At 44.4% G+C, this 22483-nt stretch overlaps 1 protein-coding gene across 1 annotated transcript in view; it reads right to left on the bottom strand.

The window, feature by feature from the left end:
- The window catches only part of PXK (PX domain containing serine/threonine kinase like), an 81150-nt gene that overhangs the window by 10406 nt on the left and 48261 nt on the right, over nt 1-22483 (bottom strand). Inside the window, exons 6-17 of the mRNA XM_023726646.1 lie at nt 21699-21822; nt 20861-20935; nt 16281-16385; nt 15648-15749; nt 14015-14176; nt 13490-13607; nt 12217-12295; nt 9597-9645; nt 7804-7881; nt 7186-7272; nt 6661-6730; nt 3471-3533 (exon numbers count right to left, since the gene is read on the bottom strand). Coding sequence (XP_023582414.1) covers nt 3471-3533; nt 6661-6730; nt 7186-7272; nt 7804-7881; nt 9597-9645; nt 12217-12295; nt 13490-13607; nt 14015-14176; nt 15648-15749; nt 16281-16385; nt 20861-20935; nt 21699-21822 — 1112 coding nt within the window. The remainder of the gene's footprint in view (nt 1-3470; nt 3534-6660; nt 6731-7185; nt 7273-7803; nt 7882-9596; nt 9646-12216; nt 12296-13489; nt 13608-14014; nt 14177-15647; nt 15750-16280; nt 16386-20860; nt 20936-21698; nt 21823-22483) is intronic.

Raw genomic sequence — 22483 nt, 5'->3', positions numbered from 1 at the left:
GGAACAAAGAAACTGTGAACAACACACAAAAAAAGACATCCAAATGACAGCACTAAACTCATACCTATCAATAATTATACCAAATGTAAATGGACTAAATGCACCAATAAAGAGACAGAGAGTGGCAGATTGGATTAAAAAAAAAACACGATCCATCTATATGCTGCCTACAACAGACACACCTTAGACTTAAAGACACAAACAAACTAAAACTCAAAGGATGGAGAAAAATATATCAAGCAAACAACACTCAAAAAAGAGCAGGAATGGCAAAATTAATCTCTGACAAAACAGACTTTCAAGTAAAATCCACCACAAAGGATAAGGAAGGACACTATATAATGATTAAAGAGTCAATACACCAGGAGGACGTAACTATAATAAATATTTACATACCCAATGACAGGGCTCCAAAATACATAAAACAAACTCTAACAGCACTGAAAAGAGAGAGAGACGCTCCAAAATAGTAGTAGGAGACTTCAACACACCACTTTCAGTGAAGGACAGAATATCCAGAAATAAGCTCAGCAAAGACACAGAAGAGCTAAATGCTATAATCAACCAACTTGATCTCATAGACATATACCCAACACTCCACCCAACAGCAGCCAAGTATACTTTCTTTTCCAACGCACATGGAACATTCCCCAGAATAGACCACATATTCGGCCATAAAGCAAGCCTTAACAAAATCCAAAGTCTCGAAATATTACAAAGCATCTTTTCTGACTATAAAGCCATAAAAGTAGAAATAAACAACAGAAAAAGCAAGGAAAAAAAATCAAACACATGGAGAAGGGGAACCACTGGGAGAAAAACTACCATGGCTGGACCCCAAGGAAAGCGTTTGCCTGAACTGTGCCTGTCATTCTCGAGCTCCTGAGAGGAACTGGAAATGGGACTCCATGAGGGCTGGGGCCTCGTCTGTCTGTTCACCTGTGGCCTGGCACACAGTAGGTGCTCAATAAATGCATCCTGAATAAACTCACTGTGGGTGCCTCATTTAGGGCCCCAAATGCTAGACTGACAGGCAAATGATTAATATTGTTATTGTTGCTGTTGGGTGCCAGGTGACTCATAGTGACCTCAGCGGACAGAGCAGAACTGCCCCAGAGGCTTTCCAAGGCTGTCGTCTTTACGGAAGCAGACTGCCACATCTTTCTCCCGCAGAGCGGCTGGTGGTTTGAACCACCAACCTTTTCAGTTAGCAGCTGAGCACTTAAGCACTGTGCCACCGGCACTCCTTTGCTTAATATTAACAAACCCAAACCCGCTGTGGTAGAGTCGATTCTGACTCCTAGCAACCCTACAGGACAGAGCAGAACTGCGCCATAGAGTTTCCAAGGCTGTGATCTTTACGGGAGCAGATGCCATGTCTGTCTCCTGCGGGGCTCCCTCACTTAACCTGAGGCACCATTGTTATGTGTTACAGCAAATGCCCAGCAGAGGTCAGAGCGCAGCCTTTGGGGCTGAGTCAGTAATTTCATCACCAAAACATTTAAGGTGACAAAGGAAAGAAGGAGCCAACATTTGCTGGGGTCACTTGTCTCTGCCAAGCGCTACGCCTGGGGCTTCACATTTTCCCTCGGAATCGCCACGTCTCCCCTTCAGGTAGGTGTTATCACAGTCATAGTAATGCCTCCCGCTCACCTCAGACAAAGTTTGCCCAACAAAACTCTAATGACAAAAGATTTCTCTTTTGCCTTCCTCTCTCTCATTCTAAAGGTTACCTCATCTCACGCAAACCTGCCACTGTATGAGAAAGCTCCCATTCAAAACTCAGGCAAATCGGAGGATTCACAAAAGCTCTCCATGAATAGATTGGGGATTCCCCAAGGTATTTAAAGCTGAGACCTGGCAGGACCATCTCTGATGCACACAGTGAGGTGCTCTGTACCACTCAACAGACATCTCCTTTGTTAAAGGACCCTGGTGGTACAACAGCTAAAGCGCTCAGCTGCTAACCAAATGGTCAACGGTTTCAGCCCACCAGCTGTCCTGTGGGGGGCAAAGACCTGGCGATCTGCTCCCATAAAGATTACAGCCTAGGAAACCCTACTGAGTAGTTCTACTCTGTCCTACAGGGTCGTTAAGAGTCAGGATGACTCCATGACACACAACAACATGGATTCTTTCCAATCTCCTTAATACGTCTAAGTGGTGGGAACTTAATATCCTAAAGACTTCTATCTTCTAGAAAATGGCTCAGTGTGGTCTGGGTAGCAGATCTCCAGAAACTTTTTATCAGCCTATATAGGTCACCTCTACAAAAGACAAAGAAGCCTATTTTTCCTCTTGGCCAATACCTGGGAGTTTTCTTGCAAAACGTGCTGAGAAACTCAGACAGGGAAGAGAATATCATCCCCAAAAGCCAGGTCCTTTGCTACTCACAACAAGCTCTGGCCCCAAAACTTTCTGCAGGAAGCCAGCAGTAGCCATCCTCAGCCAGAAGCACATCGTTCAAACTAGTCACCTCACATCGGCTTGATGTCATTTTTAGAAGGGTCAGTTAGAAGCTTCTAGGAGCAGCTTCGTAATGCTCTTGGTAGTTCCTGGGTGCTGCCTTAATAAATGTGGTTTCATCAACTCACAAATCAACCTCAGCCAATGACTCTCCCTTCAAACAGCTGCTGGGACCCTTCCAAGCACAGCAGACAAGGTCTGGGTGGCAGAACCAGCTCCTTGGACATTCGGAACATCTGGTTCATTTAAGAAGTGAAAGGAGATACTGGTACCCCAATGTGTTTCTATTGGGCTTGCAAAATGGTCAGGGGAGAGATCTTAGTCCAAAAAGGAAAGAAGAAAGATAGTCTTATCGGTCTACTCCACAGAATTATAGACTATTTTTTATAAATACTCCCCAAGATAAATTATTTTTACATTTTTCAAACAAAACTGATAGTATCTGATTTAATTCACCAGGGAGAAACAAAGGCCAGCCACAGAAAAATATTCAGGTAATTAAATGCATTACAGAACAGAACAAAGCACAAATAGTTCTCAGGAAATCGGAAGCTCGATAGCGTGTTTCATTCAAGCACCTAGGTACTTCATCAGACTTGCTCTGTGACATCACCACCATTATGGCTGGGCTCCATAAAGAGACGGCTCTGGCAGGACAAGGCCTGGGGCCACAGTGTTGGTTTTGTTCAGCTGAGCACTACCAGGGCAAGCTGAGATCTGAGGCACCCGGTGGGAGGCTTTGCAGCAAAGAGAGCAAGCTTGAGCCGGAGGGCCGCTAGTGGCCTTGAACCCATTCCTTTCCTTCTGAAATCTACGTTTGGAAATCTAGACCCTTAGCCCTCCCAAACGACACCGCTTCTTTGCACTCACACTGGTTTCTCTGGAGAAGGCTGGCACTACCTAGCCCTGAGATGCCTGGGTCAAGGCAGGAAGAGAAGGAGTCCCAATACTCCTTGCTGGCGGGAAGGAGGAGGGAGGCACGTGACTTCACCTCCACTACTAACCTGCTGTAGAGGGCGGAGTCGGTGAGGACGGGGATGTGAGAGGTGAGCTGGCCCCAGATCCTGCTAAGGAAAAACACAGAGAAACCCTCATGGGGACTAAAGAAAGACATTTGAAATTCAGTCTGAGCTGGGATCCACCATCATCAGAATCTGCACTTGGCTTAGTGTGTGGACTTGTGGTAAAAGGTGATTTAAAACAAACAGTTGTCGTCAAGTCGACTCCAACTCCTGATGCCCCAATATGTGTCAGAGTAGAACTGTGCTCCACAGTTATCAACAGCTGATCTTTTGGAAGTAGACTGCCAGGCACCTCTGGGTGGACTTGAACCTCCAACCTTTTGGTGAGCAACCAAGTGTGTTAGCCATTTGCACCACCCAGGGGCTCCGTGGGGTCTCCATGAGTCAGAACTGACTCCACGGCAATTGGTAAAAGGTAACAGGGGAGAGAAACTTCAGAGACTGACCAGATGACCACAGGCCTCCCCCCAGTGCAGGGTACACTTCCTCCGCAGGCCACTAAAGCCTCATCGCCTCTGCGGCTCCCCACAGCCTGCCCCGTTTGAAATCAATTTTGCTCAACCAACAGCTTAGGAAAATGACTGCAGTGTCTTTTTCTGGCCCCAAGCTCCTCCCTGGTAAAGACAAATGAATCTCAGTGGCCACAGACACAGAGAGGTACAGAGCAGCTCAATAGGGACCTCCCCAAAGGAAGTGGGGTTTCCCTCAGCATCCACCCAGCAGTGTGCGCGGGAGGAATTCCAGTCTATCAGCTGGTGCACTCAATGAGATAAGGAGCCCTGGTGGCGCAGGGGTTAGGTGCTCAGCTGCTAACCAAAAGGTCGGTGGTTCGAATCCACCAGCTGCCCCTGGAAGAAAGATGTGGCAGTCTGCTTCTGTAAAGATTACAGCCTTGGAAACCCTATGGGACAGTTCTACTCTGTCCTGTAGGGTCGCTATGAGTTGGAATCGAATCAACTCGACAGCAACAGTTTTTGGTTTGGACTGACATTCAATGAGATAGGGTCAGCCTGTTCAGTTTGTGAACTTCCCAGGTCCCTTCTTACCTGAAATTCAGTTAAGTACCTTTATTTACATTAAGGCAATGAGCATATTCCCATGTTACATACTTTCTCTGGACCTAGTAAATTTGCTATATTTCAAATATTTCCAAGTTCTCAGCATCTCCCCATTGCGTGGAAATCCCTAGAAAATATCCTCCTGGCCTGACTTCGAAGTAGTCCCAGTGGGCAGATGGAGGCTCCTCCATAAGCCCCCTCTCACACACCGAGGTCCTATCAAAGGCTTAACCAAAGCTTCACAATCTGAAGCTTCCTGGGTTGATGGGCACATAACTCTAAGGGAGGGCTGCTGTCCACAGCCCTGAGAAGTCAAACTAGCTGTTCTGGTTAAGTCAAGCCTCCCAACCACCACTTTACTCACTACCCACAACACATGCTGATAGCTCAGGGACACTGGGCATGATAAGAAATGCCCTAATTAGTCACACCTCCCCCCAGTTTAATACTTGTCCACTATTTGCAATATACCCTCAGCTCCCTATAACATATGAGGGGTTTTTTACAGAAAAAGGAAATAAAATTCAGCCCAGGCTGCTTTCATGTTGCTTTGCAGCCCAGTGCAGATATTAACGCAGAGAAGACTGAACTGAGACAGGGCTTGAGGATGATCTGTACATCCCACCCACAACTGCTGCCTCTTGAGGGCCCTTGGGGTCCCATCTGGTGGCCTCAGTACAGAGCCCTGCCTGTGGGCAGGCCCTCAGGAAGGTGCAGCACACAGTCAGGCTTCCTCTGCTTTATGAACAGCCCGACTCCTAGTCAGACATGCTGGTGGGAGACACAACCTCAGCCTAATGAAGACCATGACTGGTCCACACCCATCCCATGGACCACGGGGAAGACAGACCTCAGACTCTGAAATAACCCACAGGCCACAACAGTCTCCTGTCCCTCCTCCTCTCCCCACCTCGATCCTCAAGGATCCTGCCTTTGTCCTCATGGGGACCTCCAGGGCCTGGGGTCTCCCTTCCTTCTCTTCCCTTCTATCTCCCTCTGACCCCTCTCTGGCCTAGACTCTGCAAGCAGTGATGTCAACATGATTCCTCCGGAGTCTGTGATCTTCCTCCATCCCAACCCTCCCGATTTCCAGCTCTGCCCACCACTACCTGCCACAAGTAGTCCAGCCCTCGGGGCTGTAGCCCTGTCCTTTTGTGCACCCCTCACAGTTTCTCCTCACACGCCTAGAAGACTCCTCACCCACTGACAAGACTGTGGTATGAGCTGTGAACACCCCCAATCTCCTTCCTCCCACTTTTAAACACCTCTGCCTCATCGCCCTGTCCTCCAAGAGGAGATGGGTGGGCTCCTTCCAAGGCTGAGACGGAGCTGGACTCTTGATGCTAACCCTTCCCGGAGACCTAGCCCCCAGGTCGCTCTCTTTTTTGCATCTTCAGCTTCTTCCCTCTGCTAGGTAATTCCCCTGCTCAGAAGAATACTCAACTATCCCTCAACCTAAAAAACCTCCCTTCCCTTGGCCTCCAGGGCTGAACCAAGGTGGTCTGGGTTAGGAGGAGACCCCCCTGCTCTATGTGGAACTCCCCTTCAGATTCATAAGCCAGAAGAACTGAAAAGCCCCAAGGGATCTAGCCCTGATTTCCAAAAATGGGAACACTGAGACCCAAGGCCAGTGGGGCTAGGCGACGAGCAGCCAGGAGTGACAGCAAAGGCTGCTGACTGCAGGATAGTGCTCTCTGTACCATCTTGGGCCTTCTGGAATGATATTTCTCACCATCCCACGCATGTTGCTCCACCATGTGGGGACCAAAACAGAGGGCAGGATTTGAGGTCATTTCCATTCATGCAGGCTCTACTGAAAACCAGGAGGCCTTGCATTTTTAGTCCATTTCATCTTCCACAGCTGATGTTCCTGCATCTTTGGTTGATCAAGTCCTGACGTCAGTAAAGAGTCTCGACTACCCAACAGTCTCTAAGGTCCCTTCCAGCCCTTGAGTTCTGTGAGCCTTTGAATGCTGTTCCAGTGCTCATTAGGACCGGAGCTCTCTTGTTCTCTACACTCACTACCGCCCTGGCCACTAGAATCCAACCTGTTGACTAAGACTCCTGATTCTGACCTCTGGTGCCTGGCCCCACCACAATCCATAGCCAGTTACCTGAATTATTGGAATTGCTGTATTTTGCTGAATGTTCTTCACTGTTCTCAATAGCAGATCGTTTTGACTTCTTTAAAAATAGAAGAAGGGGGAGGAAAAGCAATGAATAAACATGGTGAGGCTGGAAGCTAGAAGAAAAGTATTTTCCAGGCACACAGTTAAACTAGTTACAGACAAGGTCGTATTTGGCCTCATAACTTAATACAGCAAAGAAGCCACAAGCCAAAACTAAAGGGGGAAATAAAACCAAGAATGCTGAATTTACTATCTCAGGCCAATCATTTCCCCCAGTTACAGCATGCCACAATTGGCCCAGTGAGCCAGGAAACTATATGGTCCATTTCTCTGCTGATATTATGTGGCTCTTTTCTAAAAGCTTCAAACCAGTCATCTGGAAATAATTTTAGCTTTCAAGGAGATACAGCGTAAAATCTACCATTAACTAAATGTGTACCATTAACCTAGAACTTTCTTCACATGTAGTCAAGAATTCACAGAGGGAATTCAGAGAGACACTGGGCTTACCTTTCGAGCTAAAATTTTCCTCTTTTTCCTTTCTTCCTCAGAGCCATGGTGTGACTGTGCCCTCGTCAGTCTTCGGTGCTGGTGAATCTTTAAGAGACCACAACCCACCACAAATGTAAGCGTGTACTACATAAGGTAGATTGCTAAGGAAAATCTTCTCCAACATGTTCTGTCAAATCATATTATTTAGATAAAAACTCTTTCCTTGCCCAGCCTGTCAGCCCTCTGGCTGGGGTCTGGATGTCCGTGAGAAGAGTGTGCTGGAGGATGCAGACCTTTCTGTCTTTCACAGAAGACAAGTGTGGGCCCAGGCACCATTAGAGCATGGCTCATGTGGGTATGTGAGTCCTCCACCACCACTTCGTGGTGTGGCCCTGACCATGCAGGATGACCGTCCTTGGTGGACATGCTTGTTGCCCCTACTGGACAGAGCCCCTGGAGGGCAGGACCGTGTGAGGTATTCAGCTCTGTGTCCCAGCATCTAGCCTGGACCTGCTTTACAGCAAGCACAAAGGAAACTCTTACGGGATGAACAGTCAGTCAAAAGCCAACCGCTGTGAACACCACAGCAGAATCTGCCACGGATGGGGGCACTGAGGAACAGAATTACCAATTTACCTGTTTCTGTTCTTCAATTAGTCTCTTTTCTATACATTCTTTGGCAATTCTCAATGCCTCTTTTAACTTTGTGGGGATCTGAAAGAAAGAGAAAGTACATCTCCATTGAGTAAAATGGCCAGGGTCTCTTGGGGCCTGGTTTCAAAGGAGGAGGCCATCCGGAATAAAGGCAGCTGCAAGCTGTCCACACAAATCCTACCCCAATGCTTTCGGAATCCCCAACACACTCACCTCTTCAGCATTTTTAACAGTGAATACATAACATTAAAGCATAAAGAAACATGATTTATAAAAATTCAAGTAATTATAACATTTTATAACTTCAAATATTCACAGCGATTTTCTCTGTGAAAAATTTACTTCCTGAATTTCACAAGATTAAGTTGCTTCTGTTACGAGAACTCCTCCCAGTCGCCTGGTCTGCTTCTGAGCTTGTTAAAAACCAGGTGCCCAGGCCTGGAAAAAAGATACTCAGAGCGTGCTGAGCTTTTGGGCCTGATTATTCTTCACAACATTTAAATTTAAAAATGTTCTGAATAGATAAAACCTGGTTCCAAAGTCGAAAGGTATAAAAGGGCACCCAGTGAAAAGTCTCTCACCTGGCTGCCCTCCATGGTGGATCTTCCCAGCAGGCCAATGCATGTGTACGGAACTAACACTGGTTTTTAAAATCCTATTGACGCAGGCTAGGGGAAGAGCTAGCTCTTACCATAATCCCTAAATCCTGGGGCTGGGGGTTGGAGAGAGCGTGTTTATTTACAAGGCTGAGTGCGTTTCCTGAGGCGTTTCAGTGAAGAAGGGATAAATTTAAATGTTTTTTCTTCCTTATTTCAGATCCAAAGAAGCTATTGCTGTCGAAACTCCTCTAACAGGCAAAATAGGACAGAGGGAAGTTTCTGCTCACTTACACAATCTTCTAACCCCACCTTGCTTTTGTTTTCTCAAGTTACTTCCATCATAACAGTTTCTGGGATATGGAGAGGAGAAAGAGAGTTACCCCTCACCCTCCCCCCAAAACGACACTGACAGCGTGCCCAGATTCTCGCATTGTTGCTCAGTGACGACGGTGGGCTTTAGAGCAGGTTTTACGTCCAATTTTACAGACCAAGAAACAGAGACTCAGAGACTAGTTTCTCAGCTGGGGCGATGTTGCCCCCCAGGGACCACCTGGCACTGTCCAGGGAGAGGCATTTTTGGTCGTCACGACTGGAGGCGGGTGGAGACTGGTACTGGCATTGAGCGGGAAGAGGCCAGGGATGCTGCTAAATACCCTACAGTACACAGGGCAACCGCTCACTGCAAAGAATTATCTGGCCCAAAATGTCAAATGCTGGGGTTGAGAAATCCTGCCATAGATAAACAGCTGGTGTTATAAGGGCAGAGTTAGGCATCGACCTGGTGTTTTGGGTTCCAAGCCCATACTCTTTCCACAGCACCACACAACACTACTGCTTCCCACAACATTTCCTTTCAGTCTTTTTTCTAGACACAGACATATTTTTTACACACTGTATTCTCATTCTTTTTCATTCCTCAGCCAATATCATCATCATTTTCCATGCTATGACAGTGTCTTCATGAATTTTATTTTTAACAAATAAAAATATTTTATCAAATAGATGTACCATAGACTATTAAACTATTCTGTAATTGTAGATTAGACTGTTTCTAACTTTTCCGTATTATAAATACTGTATCTTCTCTTTTTTGGTTAAAAAAAAAAAAAAAAAAGCTGAGTTTCAAAGTTAACTTATTTATATCACAAACCAAAAAAATGACATGATTTGCTTTACCTTGAACTGTGGCTTTTCAGAAGTGGTTAGTGAAACATCACTGAATAATCTGTAAGGGAATGAAACAAGGAAAAGAATCTTTCCTAAGCCAGGTGCACTCTTGGAACAGAATCAAAGCAGATGAAGACACCTTTGGTCCAGGAGGTCTCCCTTCTCCACCCAGGCCCACCTCTGGCTCAATCCACCATTTGTGTTTCTCAACAAACTCGCAGGAGTTGACAGGTCATTCAGTGTGGCCTCAGGGAAGCCCCACTCCCCAGTGCCTCAGAGGTGTCACCCAGGAGACCGGGCCAGCTCCATACTGGAGGTCACTTCCCCGCCATGGGCAATAGTCCTCTCATGCTATGTGGTAATTTAATTAACAATTAGGAAAAAAAATGACTTCTGCAAATAATATATGCAGTAGATATTTCTAAACAGAATAACTGGTTTTTTTTCTTTTCTTTTTTGCCCCAGAGGAGGGTAAGATTTATTCTAGATCTTACTAGAATAAACACGTTCAAGTAAGTAGAAAGAAATTGCCCTGATTTTAGTCTAACAAGTAAATAATTTTCTTCTAAGAAAAGTTTCTCATGCTTTTTTTTTAAAAAAAGCAGTTTTTAGGTCGTACGAGTTCTCTCTTCAAACATATGTTATTAAAAACAATAGCATGAGTAATTCTGAAACGCTCTGGGTAAAACAGGTAAAGAATTTAAATGGTTCAGGGGCAGTGCCCAGACAGCTATAAACGAGTCCTTCCTTGAACATTTCACTTTTTTAGAAAAAACAGGAAATGTGTCACATGTAGAAATGGCAGTGTTAACTTTTTCCCACAGTGCTCTCCTGAGTCGTTTTGGAAGTGGGGACATAACTTTCCCCTTCCTAGGTCACACAAACGTTTACTTCCAGAAAACAAATTTTAACTGAATGTAGTTCGAATCTCTTCAAATGCTCCTCTCCAGGCTGGAAGCCCACAGAGTAGAAAGACTTGTGTGAAGAAAAAAACATTTGAAGGAGGAAAACGTCAGAGCTGTGGAGTATGGGGTGCAAATGCGGACTCAAATACATCAGCATGTACAGGCTCTTCCGTAACTACAATGCATTTTGTTCTAAAAGTTTGTATACATTTTTTTCCCTAATTGGATGTATTTTTCCATATTTACATTGTTACTAATGGTGGTTGGTTCAGAGGCTGATGCTTCAGTGCCTGTTAAACAGCAGAATGTCACATCCACGGGGCGGGGGCTTGGCTGGCTCTGCTCATCACAGCACCCCCAGGATCCAGAACAGCCTACACTATGGTTGTTGTGTGGGGTCAAGTCCATTCTGACTCACAGTGACCCTAAAGGACAGAGCAGAACTGCCCCATAGGGTTTCCAAGGCTGCAATCTTTACAGGAGCAGATCGCCAGGTCTTTCTCCCACAGAGCAGCTGGTGGGCTCAAACTGCTGACCTTTTGGTTAGCAGCTGAGCACCTGATCATACTATAGCCGGTCCTCTGTAAACACTTGTTAAAGAATGAACAGGGACCTAGCATTGTCTCCACCTCTTCCGAAGCGTGGCTGCCTACACTTACACAGTCCCCTGCCTTGCTTCCCCCCGTTAATGTTTGCTCAGTACATCTGCTGTACAGCAAGCTAAGAGAGACAAAGCACCCGAGACGCCACATGGTACGGGACAGGTTCTCAGCAAACGTTCACCCCATTCCTCGTCCCCCTTTTCTGTCTCCCCTTTCGTGCAGGCAAGGTTCAGGCCCCTGAAGACCATGTCAGTGGGTCACACAGCAGGTGCTCAGTGAATATAAGCTGAATCAATAAAATCAGAGCTAATATTTAATAAACACTTATTAAGTGGGTGGCACTATACTAAGAATCGTCTCATTAAATCCTCCCGGCAACCTCTGAGGTGGGGAGTATTATTATCTCCATTTTACAGTTGAGGAAACTCAGCTTCCAGAAGTTAAGTAACTTGCCCAAGGTCACCAGGCCGAAGTGTTCACCCCAGGTCTGTCCAACCCCCTCTGGACCACTCTGCTGCAGAAGGAATGGAAATGTACCCAGAGGAAAGGCCCAAAGGACTACTTCAGCTGCTGGGATTAACTATTCATAACGCTGTTTAGGCGAGAGTGTCTTCCGAGCGCTAAGCCCCTAGCAGCGTGCTGGGTACAGGTTAGACATTTAATAAATGTTACCCAGTGAATAAGTGAGCAAACGAAAGCATGGGAGCCCAGAAACACACTGCCCTTCCTCTGAGGGCAGAGCCTCCAAGGGCCCGTGACGTGTGCGCTATCCACAGCCGTGGCCACTGGTGTGCTGATGCGGGGTCACAAGGAGAGCCGCTTGGGAGGGCCTTCCTTCGGATTTCCCTCAACTGGGGGCTGCGCGGATGCACACACACACAACGGTAGCATCCACGAGGAGAGACACACGTGAAGCAGGTTAAAGGCGAGTAACCAGACTAAGGCAGCGAGGTCACAAGGAAAGGGTCATGAAGTCATGCTGCAAGTGATCGTCAGCACGCGGCTTGCTCGGACACTGTGAGGACTGCAATCCCGTCTGTGCTAGGCTACCGCGCGCAGGCACGGGGGCCCCGTCTCTGACACGGTTATCAAGGTCACAACAGAGGCACGTGATTGACTTACGGCATCTGTAAGAGCCGGGAGACGGTAGGCATGCCATTTTTACAGGCTCCACAAGACAGCGTGGACTCCAACACGGCCACTTGAAATGAACAGATACACATTTTAGTTCCACAGAACAAGCTGGCAGATCCACTTGGTGACGAAAAGTTTGACATCGCTTTGCAACAACTGTCTACAGGCTGATTGGGACGGCGTCACAATTCTCCACACACAGACAGATGGCACACGTGGGGAGAGGGAACGCTGGCAACGCTGACGTTACCGATGATTCAAGATAGATGGTTCAGAAACCACGTGCTGATGGAAAGCTAAATACATTTCAAGAATAATTAGAGGGTGGATTCAAGATATCATTCATAAAAGTGTTTGCTCTCTTAAAAGAGAAATAAACACTACACAGAAGCAAGATTCTGAACCTGAGAGGCATCTTGATGCTTGCCTGCTTGTAATCAAAACCAGCACACACAATGCCAATTGTTGATATCTCATCACCCAACACCCTGCATGCCATAAACAAAAGCAGCCAGACTTTTCAACCCACAGGTCACTGTTCAGTCTCAGGCCTATTTCTCTTGAACCACCTCATCTGACACAAAACTAACATCTGATAAAGGGTTGACTCCCATATTCGAAGGCACCATGGTCCAACAGCCACCTTGCCCTCCCCTCTCTGCTCTAGCTGTAAGGTCTAACTGAGCCAGCTGTGGAGGGGATGGAAGGGTCCCTGGACGGGTCTACATCAGTTCCTACATCCCTCCTTCCTAAAGGTGCTTCCCACCTGTCCTCCGGCTCTCTCAGCCTCTCAGGTAACACTGACAGTGCTCTTGGATCCACTCTGCCTGGGGGTCTGCATTCCTGTCTGTCTTCCCTAGCACTGGGCCTGCTAGGTTCTTCTCTAGCTGGCTTCCGGTCCATGGCGCCCCATCCCTTGCAAGACCCACTGGTGCTCTGGCTTGACTCCTGATTTCTGCCTGAGTACTCAAGGCGGGCTTCAGGCGGCCTGCTCCTGGCTTTTGCTTCTGCACCCAGAACCTGTCAGTAAGACTCTCGCTGGCCATTCTTCCTCTTACCTCCTCCACTTCCAAACTTTTACAAAAACTTCCCTGAGGTGTCAGATAGCCCGACAAATGGAAAAGCTATCTTTTAAATTGGATAAGAATTTCTGGTGGTGGGGGATAGCAACACCTTCTGGTCTTTCCCAGTCTCTGGAAAAGGAGTGAGTAGCTCTGTAGACTAGCGTGGCCCACGTGGCGGCTCCAAACCCCATACTGACCCACAGCCATGGACGGCGCAGGCGGGAAGGAGTCTACAGGCACCGAGTCTGGCGGTCGTCCATAGGTCATTTCATACAGTAAGTGGCCAAAGCAGTGAACATCCACACTTTCCAACGTCTGTGGAAGAAAACAGAGCAGCAGCAAGGACATCCTTCAGTTTGGGGTTATGAGCCCCAGAGCTCCAGCCCCCAACTCCCACTGAGAGACAAGGCCCAAGGGCAACCACACTCCTGATGGATACAAAGCCTTCTGCAAAAGCTCACGAGGCATCGCTCTGACTAAAAGACTTGGTCCTGCTCTCCAGGGATTTCCCTACTCCCTACTCCCTGCCCTACCTGCCCTTTCAACTCAGCCTCTTGGAGATGCAACCAAGCTCTGTGGGACAAGCAGGTCAACAGGCCTGACCCACCCCCACTGGACCTTTCCCTGCTTTGCATTTTCCTACATGGGGGATCACAGGTCCTGCCATGGGGACAACCTGTCGCTGACAGCAAACTTACTGCCTCACTCCTTTCAGCACTTACGGTGATCTTCCTGAACTGTGAGAAGTAGGATCGGTAGAAGGAAGGCAGGCCCAACAAGGAATTCTCAAGGTCTAGCAGCCGGCAAGTGTCCCCATCTAGCATCACATTGGAGGCATGAAGATGCCCATAAGGGAATCCCTTGTCATGTAGAAACTTCAGTACCTAAACACCCAGAGACAAACAGAGAATACTAAGCCAGTCAGTTAAAAAATGTGTACAGGCTACACTCCCCACCCCTAAACCGTTCAGATATAACACAAGTTAAATTTTTTTTGTAAGTCAATATATTTTAAAACAAAAGCAAACAGGTCACTGGGGCGATCCCTGAAGAAAAATGCCACCTCCAACCATTTCTTTGGAATAAGGAGTGGCACTGAATGCTTTCCAGCTGGAGATGCAACACCAAGGCTCTCATTTCCTGAGAACAGAGAAGCAGCCACAGCCAGCTTGGGGTTAATAGCTCTGACACCAAAATGCTCTCCCTTAAGCACTTTCTGATCCCAACAGACCAAGTCTCTTCAGGGCAAAGTCTTGATACTCCTAAACAGATGAGCAAAGCTATAGTGTCACTGCTCCAGGCAGTTATTAAAGGAATGGGACGTAGTTGAAAATATCTCTAATCCAATCTCTCCTGAGGCCTGTTTAGTAACAGAAATACACAATAGGCTCCCACAAAAAAAGAAGCAAACTTCTCAGCTTCCATTTAAATAAGCAATGGCTCACCCAGCCATACCCATTAAACTCGGTGGCTGTTGAGTCGATTCTGACTCTTAGCGACCTTGTATAGGACAGAGCAGAACTGTCCCATACGGTTTCGTAATCTTTACAGAAGCGGACTGCCACATCTTTAGGTGGGTTCAAACCACTGACCTTTCGGTTAGCAGCCGAGCGCTTAGCTACTGTGCCACCAGGGCTCCTTCACCCATATAGACATGTCTATTTACAGCCCGGCAAAGACCTGGTGAGTCAGCACATGACAGTCAAAGGGGGTGCCCAGGAGAGTTCTCTGAGGACTAGAAGAAAATATCACAACCTCTCTCTAGCTTTTTTTTTTTAATCTCACTCTTTCTTAGCCTCAATTTACAAGGTACAAAAAGTACCAGTGGTAGTCCATGTAGATGATTTATAAACAGTTAAATACACCTAACATTAGAGGCATACGCTTAAGTTGTTTTTCAGTGACAGGGCTGCACAATCCAAGAAGCCCGGAGAATACTGAGCTGGGGTGATGTGGGCAAGAAAGCCTGTACACTGTTCACTGCTAGTTACCCGTCTGTAAGGGCGCCAGATGGTTATGGACATGACGTAACAGAAACAAGAACCTTGGCACAAAGATAAAGATCAACCAAGGATAACACAAAAATTAGTGCCCACACAGTAAAGCTCTTAAAAGCCAGACACTCAATTGCAAGAGCTAAAACGCTGTAATTTTGTAGATCTAAATCCCTGCCTCAGTCTCAAGTATTGCTTTTGGGGGATATAATATGGCAATACGATCAGTTTATAAGTAATTAGACAACTTAAACTATTTTGGATATTGTTTGAGAACTTTCCCTAAAGAATACCTTAACGCTGGGTCAAATTCTGGTGCAACTTAAAAAAAAAAAAAAAAAAAAACCTAAATATCTCTTACCTCTAATATTTGCCGCCCATATGTTTTTATTTGCTGGAGTTCAAGGCCCTGAATCTTCTTGGGGTTGCAGTACTTCTTTAGGAATGGGTCTTTTGGTTTTGCCTTTGGAAAAGAACAAACAGTACATTCAAAAGCAGCAGGGGGGCTGACCCCTGCACACAGGCTGCCTGGACAGGCAGGACTCTAGAGAGGCCGGGGGGTGCAAGAGATGGCCAGCCCGCAGGATGTGTCAACTACAACAGTCTGTGTAGTCGATAGAAAGATGACGGCCTGAGTTCTGTCCCTTCCCTGGACCAGTGAAGAGCTGCCTGCTCTGGGCTTTAGCAGATCGCAGAGTCTTGCTTACAATTAGAATTCTTCACTCCTGCTTTGCTAAGTGAAGGGCACATACAGAAACTGACCTGAAAGAGCAGCCTACAAGGTAATAGACTAGGTCACTAAATGTTCAATCTTCCCTCATGTGGGGAAAAAGAATGTTCTTTAACCAAAATGGGTAGTTTTTATTGCTAAAATCAAAATAAAGTCCAGACTCCTCAAAGCCTAGTTTCCAGAACCCTAGAGATCGAACATTAATAACGGGTTGCAAAGGGATTTGAGAACTTCATTATGACCATGAACTTGCACCATACGTACCTTATAGATCAGGTCCTTCAAAGTTCCTTTTTCATTAAACGTCCTAATTAGCAACGCTGAGGATTCATTAGCTGTGGCAAAGGTAACCCGATAGATGTAAGGGTGCTGCCAGAACAAAAAGGAAATTCACATTTATTTGTATCAGTATCTAGGTCCTTTTTTTTTTTTTAAAGGATGAGTTTTTATATATATATATAAAACTTTATTGTGCTTTAGGTGAAAGCTTACAGCAAAAGCTAGTTTCTCATTCAAAAATTTATACACAAATTATTTTGTGACATTGGTTGCAATCCCCACCGTGTGACAATATTCTGTTTCCACGCTGGGTTCCCCATGTCCGTTCATCTAGTTTTCCTGTCCCTTCCTGTCTTCTCTTCTTGCTTTTGGGCAGGACAAGTATGGTGGAAGAGAGGGAAAGGTGAGTTTTTGGAATAATGGTTTTAATATTCTTCCTCTATAAGCTGGTAAGTAACACAGCCCAATCTCAGACAGCCAAGTGGGGACGAGGATAACTGTGTCTTCACTCACAGCTCTGCCTAACATTCCACACTGCTGCTGAGTGCCAAGTCAGGGAGCATAACAGCCCAGAAACAAGCAGAAGCAGCATCTTGTGGCACCTCATCCCTTTCCAAAGCAGCGAGCATGAATCCTCCTGCCCTTCAACACAAGTCTGCAATGTGATGTCTCACGGTGTCCTCCCGAGAAGAGGACGCTGACGTCGCCCAAGCGAAGGTGGGGAAAAAGTCAAATTACTTAATGACTGAAACTCTTCATATGACCTGGAATTCTGGTTACATGAACTGACTTTAGACGGTATTACAATGTCCATTTACTCAAAGGGGTATCAAGAAAGCTTAAACTCATGGGAGCTGAGCTGCACAGAGATTTTGAACTGGTTCAGTCATGGCTGACAAAGCAAAACCAGAACAGGCTCGTATTGCTAAAATTTGGGTGATCCGGAACTATACTGGAATCGGAAAAATTAAGGGTCAAAGCCCTGGAATGGGAGACTCGGAGGAGGCGCAGTGAGCCCTTTCAGGAGCCTGATGCGTGAGACTGGATTATTGCCAGGACTGAGGAGCATGACACACACTCAAAGTGGCGTGGTCGGTCGCCACCTGTGAGCGGGTCACTGCTGTTTCCGACTCTGTAAAATCCGACAGGCAAGAGATCTGGTTGCTGTGCAACACATACGCTGCCCTTGTTTTCTAAGAGGCAGATTAAGTTTCTAGCAGGGCTTCAAGCCATAATTTTTCCCATTCCAGTTATGGTTCTGGTTCGCCCAAATTTTAAAAATTCAAGTCTGTTCTGGTGTCACTTCCTCAGCTATAACTGAACCGGGAAGAACTGATTTGAAGCCCTGGTCTTGGCAGAGGGGGTGAGGGGCCATGCCCAGAAAAAGATAGTAATTGATCACGAAGTTTCTCCTGATCATCACATCAAAATGGCTGCTGTTGATTTTTTAACAGCTTTACTGAGATAAAATTCACATGCCATTACAATTCACCTATTTAAAATATAAAATTCAATGGTTTTCAATATCTTCACAGAGTTGTGCAACCATCACACAATCTAATTTTAGAACATTTTCATCACCCCAAAAAGAAACCCAGTGGATAAAATAAAATTGTTGAGTCCATACAGATATTAAGTAATTAATTAATAATGAAAAGAGGAGAAGGAGACACTCTTCCTTACAGTACAATGCCAACTAACATAGAAGGAATGATGGAGATACAAAATCTCAATTAATGCTAAAACTAGTGGGTATGATGAGGAACAGGATATTTATATAGTATCAAAATATCTCCTCAAAAATTACTTATTAATTCTAGGTATTTATCTTAACAAAATAGTTAAGGATGGAGCCCTGGTGGCCCAAGGGTTAAGAGCTGGGCTGCTAACCAAAAAGGTTGGCAGTTTGAATCTCCCAGCCGCTCTTTGGAAACCCTATGGGGCAGCTCTATTCTATCCTATAGGGTTGCTATGAGTCAGAACTGACTCAGCAGCATACAACAACAACACAGATGTTTAGGTACAGACATTTACCTAAGATTGTTTGCTATGACTTTTTTTAAAAATAAGGGCAAAAAACTGGAAGTGATCCAAATGTCTAGTGGAAGATCAGTTGAGTAAACAGAGATATAGCCAAATGATAATTTTATGTAGCCAATAAAAATGACATTACAGTACATTTATGGACAATATGCTCAAGGTATGTCCTTAATGAAAAAAAATCTGGTTTAAAAAAATATATACAGAATAGTTAAAACAATGTTGAAAGAGAAGAACAAAATAGGAGGACTCACCCTTCCTAATTTTAAAACATACTATACAGCTATAGTAATCAAAAAAATCAAAAAAAGCCTGGTACTGGTATAACAACAGACACACAGACCAATGGAATAAAATTGAGAGTCCAGAAATAAACCCACACATCTACGGTCAACTGATTTTTGACAAGGGTGCTAAGTCCATTCGATGCAGAAAGAAAAGTCTCTGCAATAAATTGTGCTGGGAAAACTGGATTTCCACATGCAGAAAAATGAAACAGGATCCATGCTTTACACCATACACAAAAATAAATTTAAAATGGATTGAGGAACTAAATGTGCAAACTAAAACCATAAAATTCTTAGAAGAACAAGCAGGGGCAACGCTGTCAGGCCTAGCTTTCAATAATGGATTATCTAATATAATAACAAAAGCACAGACAGCAAAAGACAAAATAAATATATGGGCCCTCATAAAAACTAAAAACTTTTGTTCGTCAAAATACTTTACCAAAAAAGTGAAAAGACAAGCTACCAACTGGGATAATATCTTCAGAAACCATATATTTGACAAGAATCTAAAAACCAAAATATATCTAAAATTTCAACAACTGAACAACAAAAAGACAAATAACCCAGTCATAAAATAAGCAAAGGACTTGAATAGACATTTCACCAAAGAAGACATTCAAATGGCCACCAAACACAAGAAAAGATGCTCGGCATGATTAGCCATCAGAGAGATGCAAATTAAAACCACAATGACATATCATTTCACTCCCAGTAGGATGGCTAAGATTAAAAAAAACAGAAAATAACAAATATTGGCGAGGATGTGAGGAAATTGGAACTCTTATCCATTGCTGGTGGGAATGCAAAACGGTAGAGCCATTGTGGAAAACAGTGTGGCAGTTTCTCAAAAAACTAAAAATATAACAACCATATGAACCAACAATTCCACTCCTAGGTATATACCCAGAAGACTTGAAAGCAGAGACTCAAAAAGAGACTTGTACATCAATGTCCACTGTATCACTATTCATAATAGCCAAAAGGTGGAAACAACCTAAATGCCCATCAACAGATGAATGGATAAACAAAATGTGGTACATACATACAACAGAATACTACTCAGCCAGTAGAAGAAATGAAGTTTTGATACATGCTACAGCATGGATGGAGCTTAAAGACATTATGCTGAATGAAATAAGCCAATCACAAAAGGACAAATATTATATGACCTTAGTTACATAAAAAGACAGGAAAAGGCACAAAAAATGTACATAATATAATTTTTCAAAAAATATATATCATATAAAAATTCCAGAAAAGTTAACAACTGAATATTTTGGTTCATACTTCTGATTGGTGGGATTACAGATGAGTCTTCTTATATTTGCTTATCTATGTTTCTGACTTTTCTGCAATTAATGTGCACTATTTGTACGCACCACCTTTTTTTGGTAAAGCACATCCATTAAAAGAAATTTAAAATTGAGTGCTGACAGCTTGCTTCACACATCCAATCAAACTCAAAGACCACAGCATTTTTCTTGGCCACGTATCAAACCTCATTAGAAACTTGGTTTCACCAGCTTGACAACACACTCTATTTTCAAACAGGAACTTGCCAACCCAACTGGATGTGTCAGCATGATTGTGCTTGGTCCCTCGGTGACTCATTCCAGGGTCTCGCAGTCTCGTAAAGAACATCAACGCTAACTCAATTTCCTAGTCAGATTCGCTTTTTCCTCAAGACACTCTGCACATATTTTGAAACATATTCATGTGGTTTTTTTCCACTAAAGGGCTTGGATTAGAACTGAGAATTAGCATAAGTAATGCTAAACACTCCTAAAAGTCCACTGGCTTGTCTATGAGAGTGGTAGACAGCAAAACAGCTATTTCGCCTTTCCCTCACCCAGTTTATCTAACTCCTTATTTGTTCTGTTTTGTTGGGCTAGAAACAGATCTTTTGAGTCCACTGATATAAACAACCTCGCCAAGAACAAAAGGTCTGGAGAAATGGCTGTTTTCCTACCCTGATGTTTACTTCAAACGCAAAGGCTATGTTTAAATTGTCACTTATTTCATGAGTTGTTCGGGCGTCATAAACACCATGGTCTCTCATCTACGGGAAAAGCCCTTCGGGATTTCAGTCTGAGCTGAGATCCACTGTCCTGCTCCATTCTCCTGAGTCTAAGAGTATTTTCAGCTCTTCTAGCCACGCTCACCCACAAGAAAAGATTGTGAATCTATGATGACAATCATACCAGCACCGAAGTTACCAGAAGGACTTGTACTCACCAAGCAGGAAGGAAGTAGTTTGATTAGACACTGAAAATCTTTATCTGACAGGTACTTGTCGGGGCCAAGGTCAGCCTGAAAACATGGGAGGAAATATCAGAGTTTCGCCTTGGTCATCGAAAGAAAACTTCCCTCTAAGTCTTTCCCTTTAATTTTATTTGTTGAGATATATGACTGTAAACCAAAAATGAAAATCACACCTAAGTCTTGCTGCTGTAAGTCCTGTCTGGAGACGTAGTGTATAAACATATCAATACCAGGATTCAGCTGTAATTTTACCTAATTCCATTAACCAAACGTATCACTACAACTTCTATGTGAAAGACATAAAGTAGTGCTCAAGTATTTTCTTCAGAGACAAACTCCAAAAGTGTCAACCTTGAAGAGGTTCTAGAGGACTATATTAAGCTGTTTCCATTTTTTTCCCCAAATGTTTATTAGCTGGTCAAATTTAATTACATCAATATAGCCAAATGCTTAAGCAAAACCATTGACTACCTATTGCCATTGAGTTGATTCTGACTCATAGCAACCCTATAGGACAGACTAGAATTGTCCCAGAGGGGTTCTAAGGAGCAGTTGATGGATTTGAACTGCCAGTCTTTTGGTTAGCAGCCAGCAGCCGATCCATTAACTACTGTGCCAGCAGGGTTCCATGCTTAAGCAAAGTGACTAAAAATGATTCTTCTTTGATACAGAACTGAGGAGGCCCTTATAAAATCACTTGAGACGTGAGAGCACAATGCAGTACTGTACCTGTCTTGTCAAATTTGCTTTCAGAAACCAAGCTAAAGTCCCTAAAATGGGGCTCAAGCAATTAAAAAAAAAAAAAGCTTACCCAGCTTAACACTAGCCGTTCCTTTGGCTGATTTTTAATCTTCATCAAGAAATATTTCTTTCTTATCCTCCAACCTGCCATAAAAGCAGAGATGTGTTTATAGCTACATATTTTTTGCACCAATTGATATAAATTTTATTGACTAAGTAATTAATAAAAAAATAAGTTTGGCAATACTATCCACAGTTACACAGGCACCAGCAGAGCAATCACTCGATAAGGTTGGCACCACAAAGGCTGCACTAAAAACAGCATGAAGAAGAAACTGTTCTATTATGAAAATAGTATGAAAACAGCACTTCAATGTATCTTCTGTTTAGATTTAGTAAAAGAGATAGATGAGGAATGAATGATGGTTTTGAAAGTACAAGTTACTACTATCCAAAACCTCTGATGGGGCTTTAACCAAGATTCATTAAGTATTTCATAGAGTAGCTAAAATCTATTAGTGCCGAAAAACAAACCAAACCCATTGCCGTTGAGTTGATTTCAACTCATAGCGACCCTATAGGACAGAGTCGAACTGTCCCATAGGGTTTCCAAAGGGCAGCTGGTGGATCCGAACTGCCGATCTTCTAGTTAGCAGCTGAACACTTAACCACTGTGCCACCATCATTAAATAACAACAGTGCACACTGGGATGAAATTCAGAGGGGATCAAAGTTGCTATCAGGATGTGCTTTTTTGATGACAGCAGAAATCAACAGCTAAGAACTGCATCTTCAAGTGGTAGGGAGGCAAAAAGAAAAAGAAGTCATCTTCACTTATGGGTTTTCTTGGGACAC

Source organism: Trichechus manatus, unplaced genomic scaffold (assembly GCF_000243295.1).
Source record: "Trichechus manatus latirostris isolate Lorelei unplaced genomic scaffold, TriManLat1.0 scaffold00001, whole genome shotgun sequence".
NCBI lineage: Eukaryota > Metazoa > Chordata > Mammalia > Sirenia > Trichechidae > Trichechus > Trichechus manatus.
The sequence above is the reverse complement of the archived record's forward strand: the minus strand, read 5'-3'. Positions and strand labels throughout refer to the sequence as shown.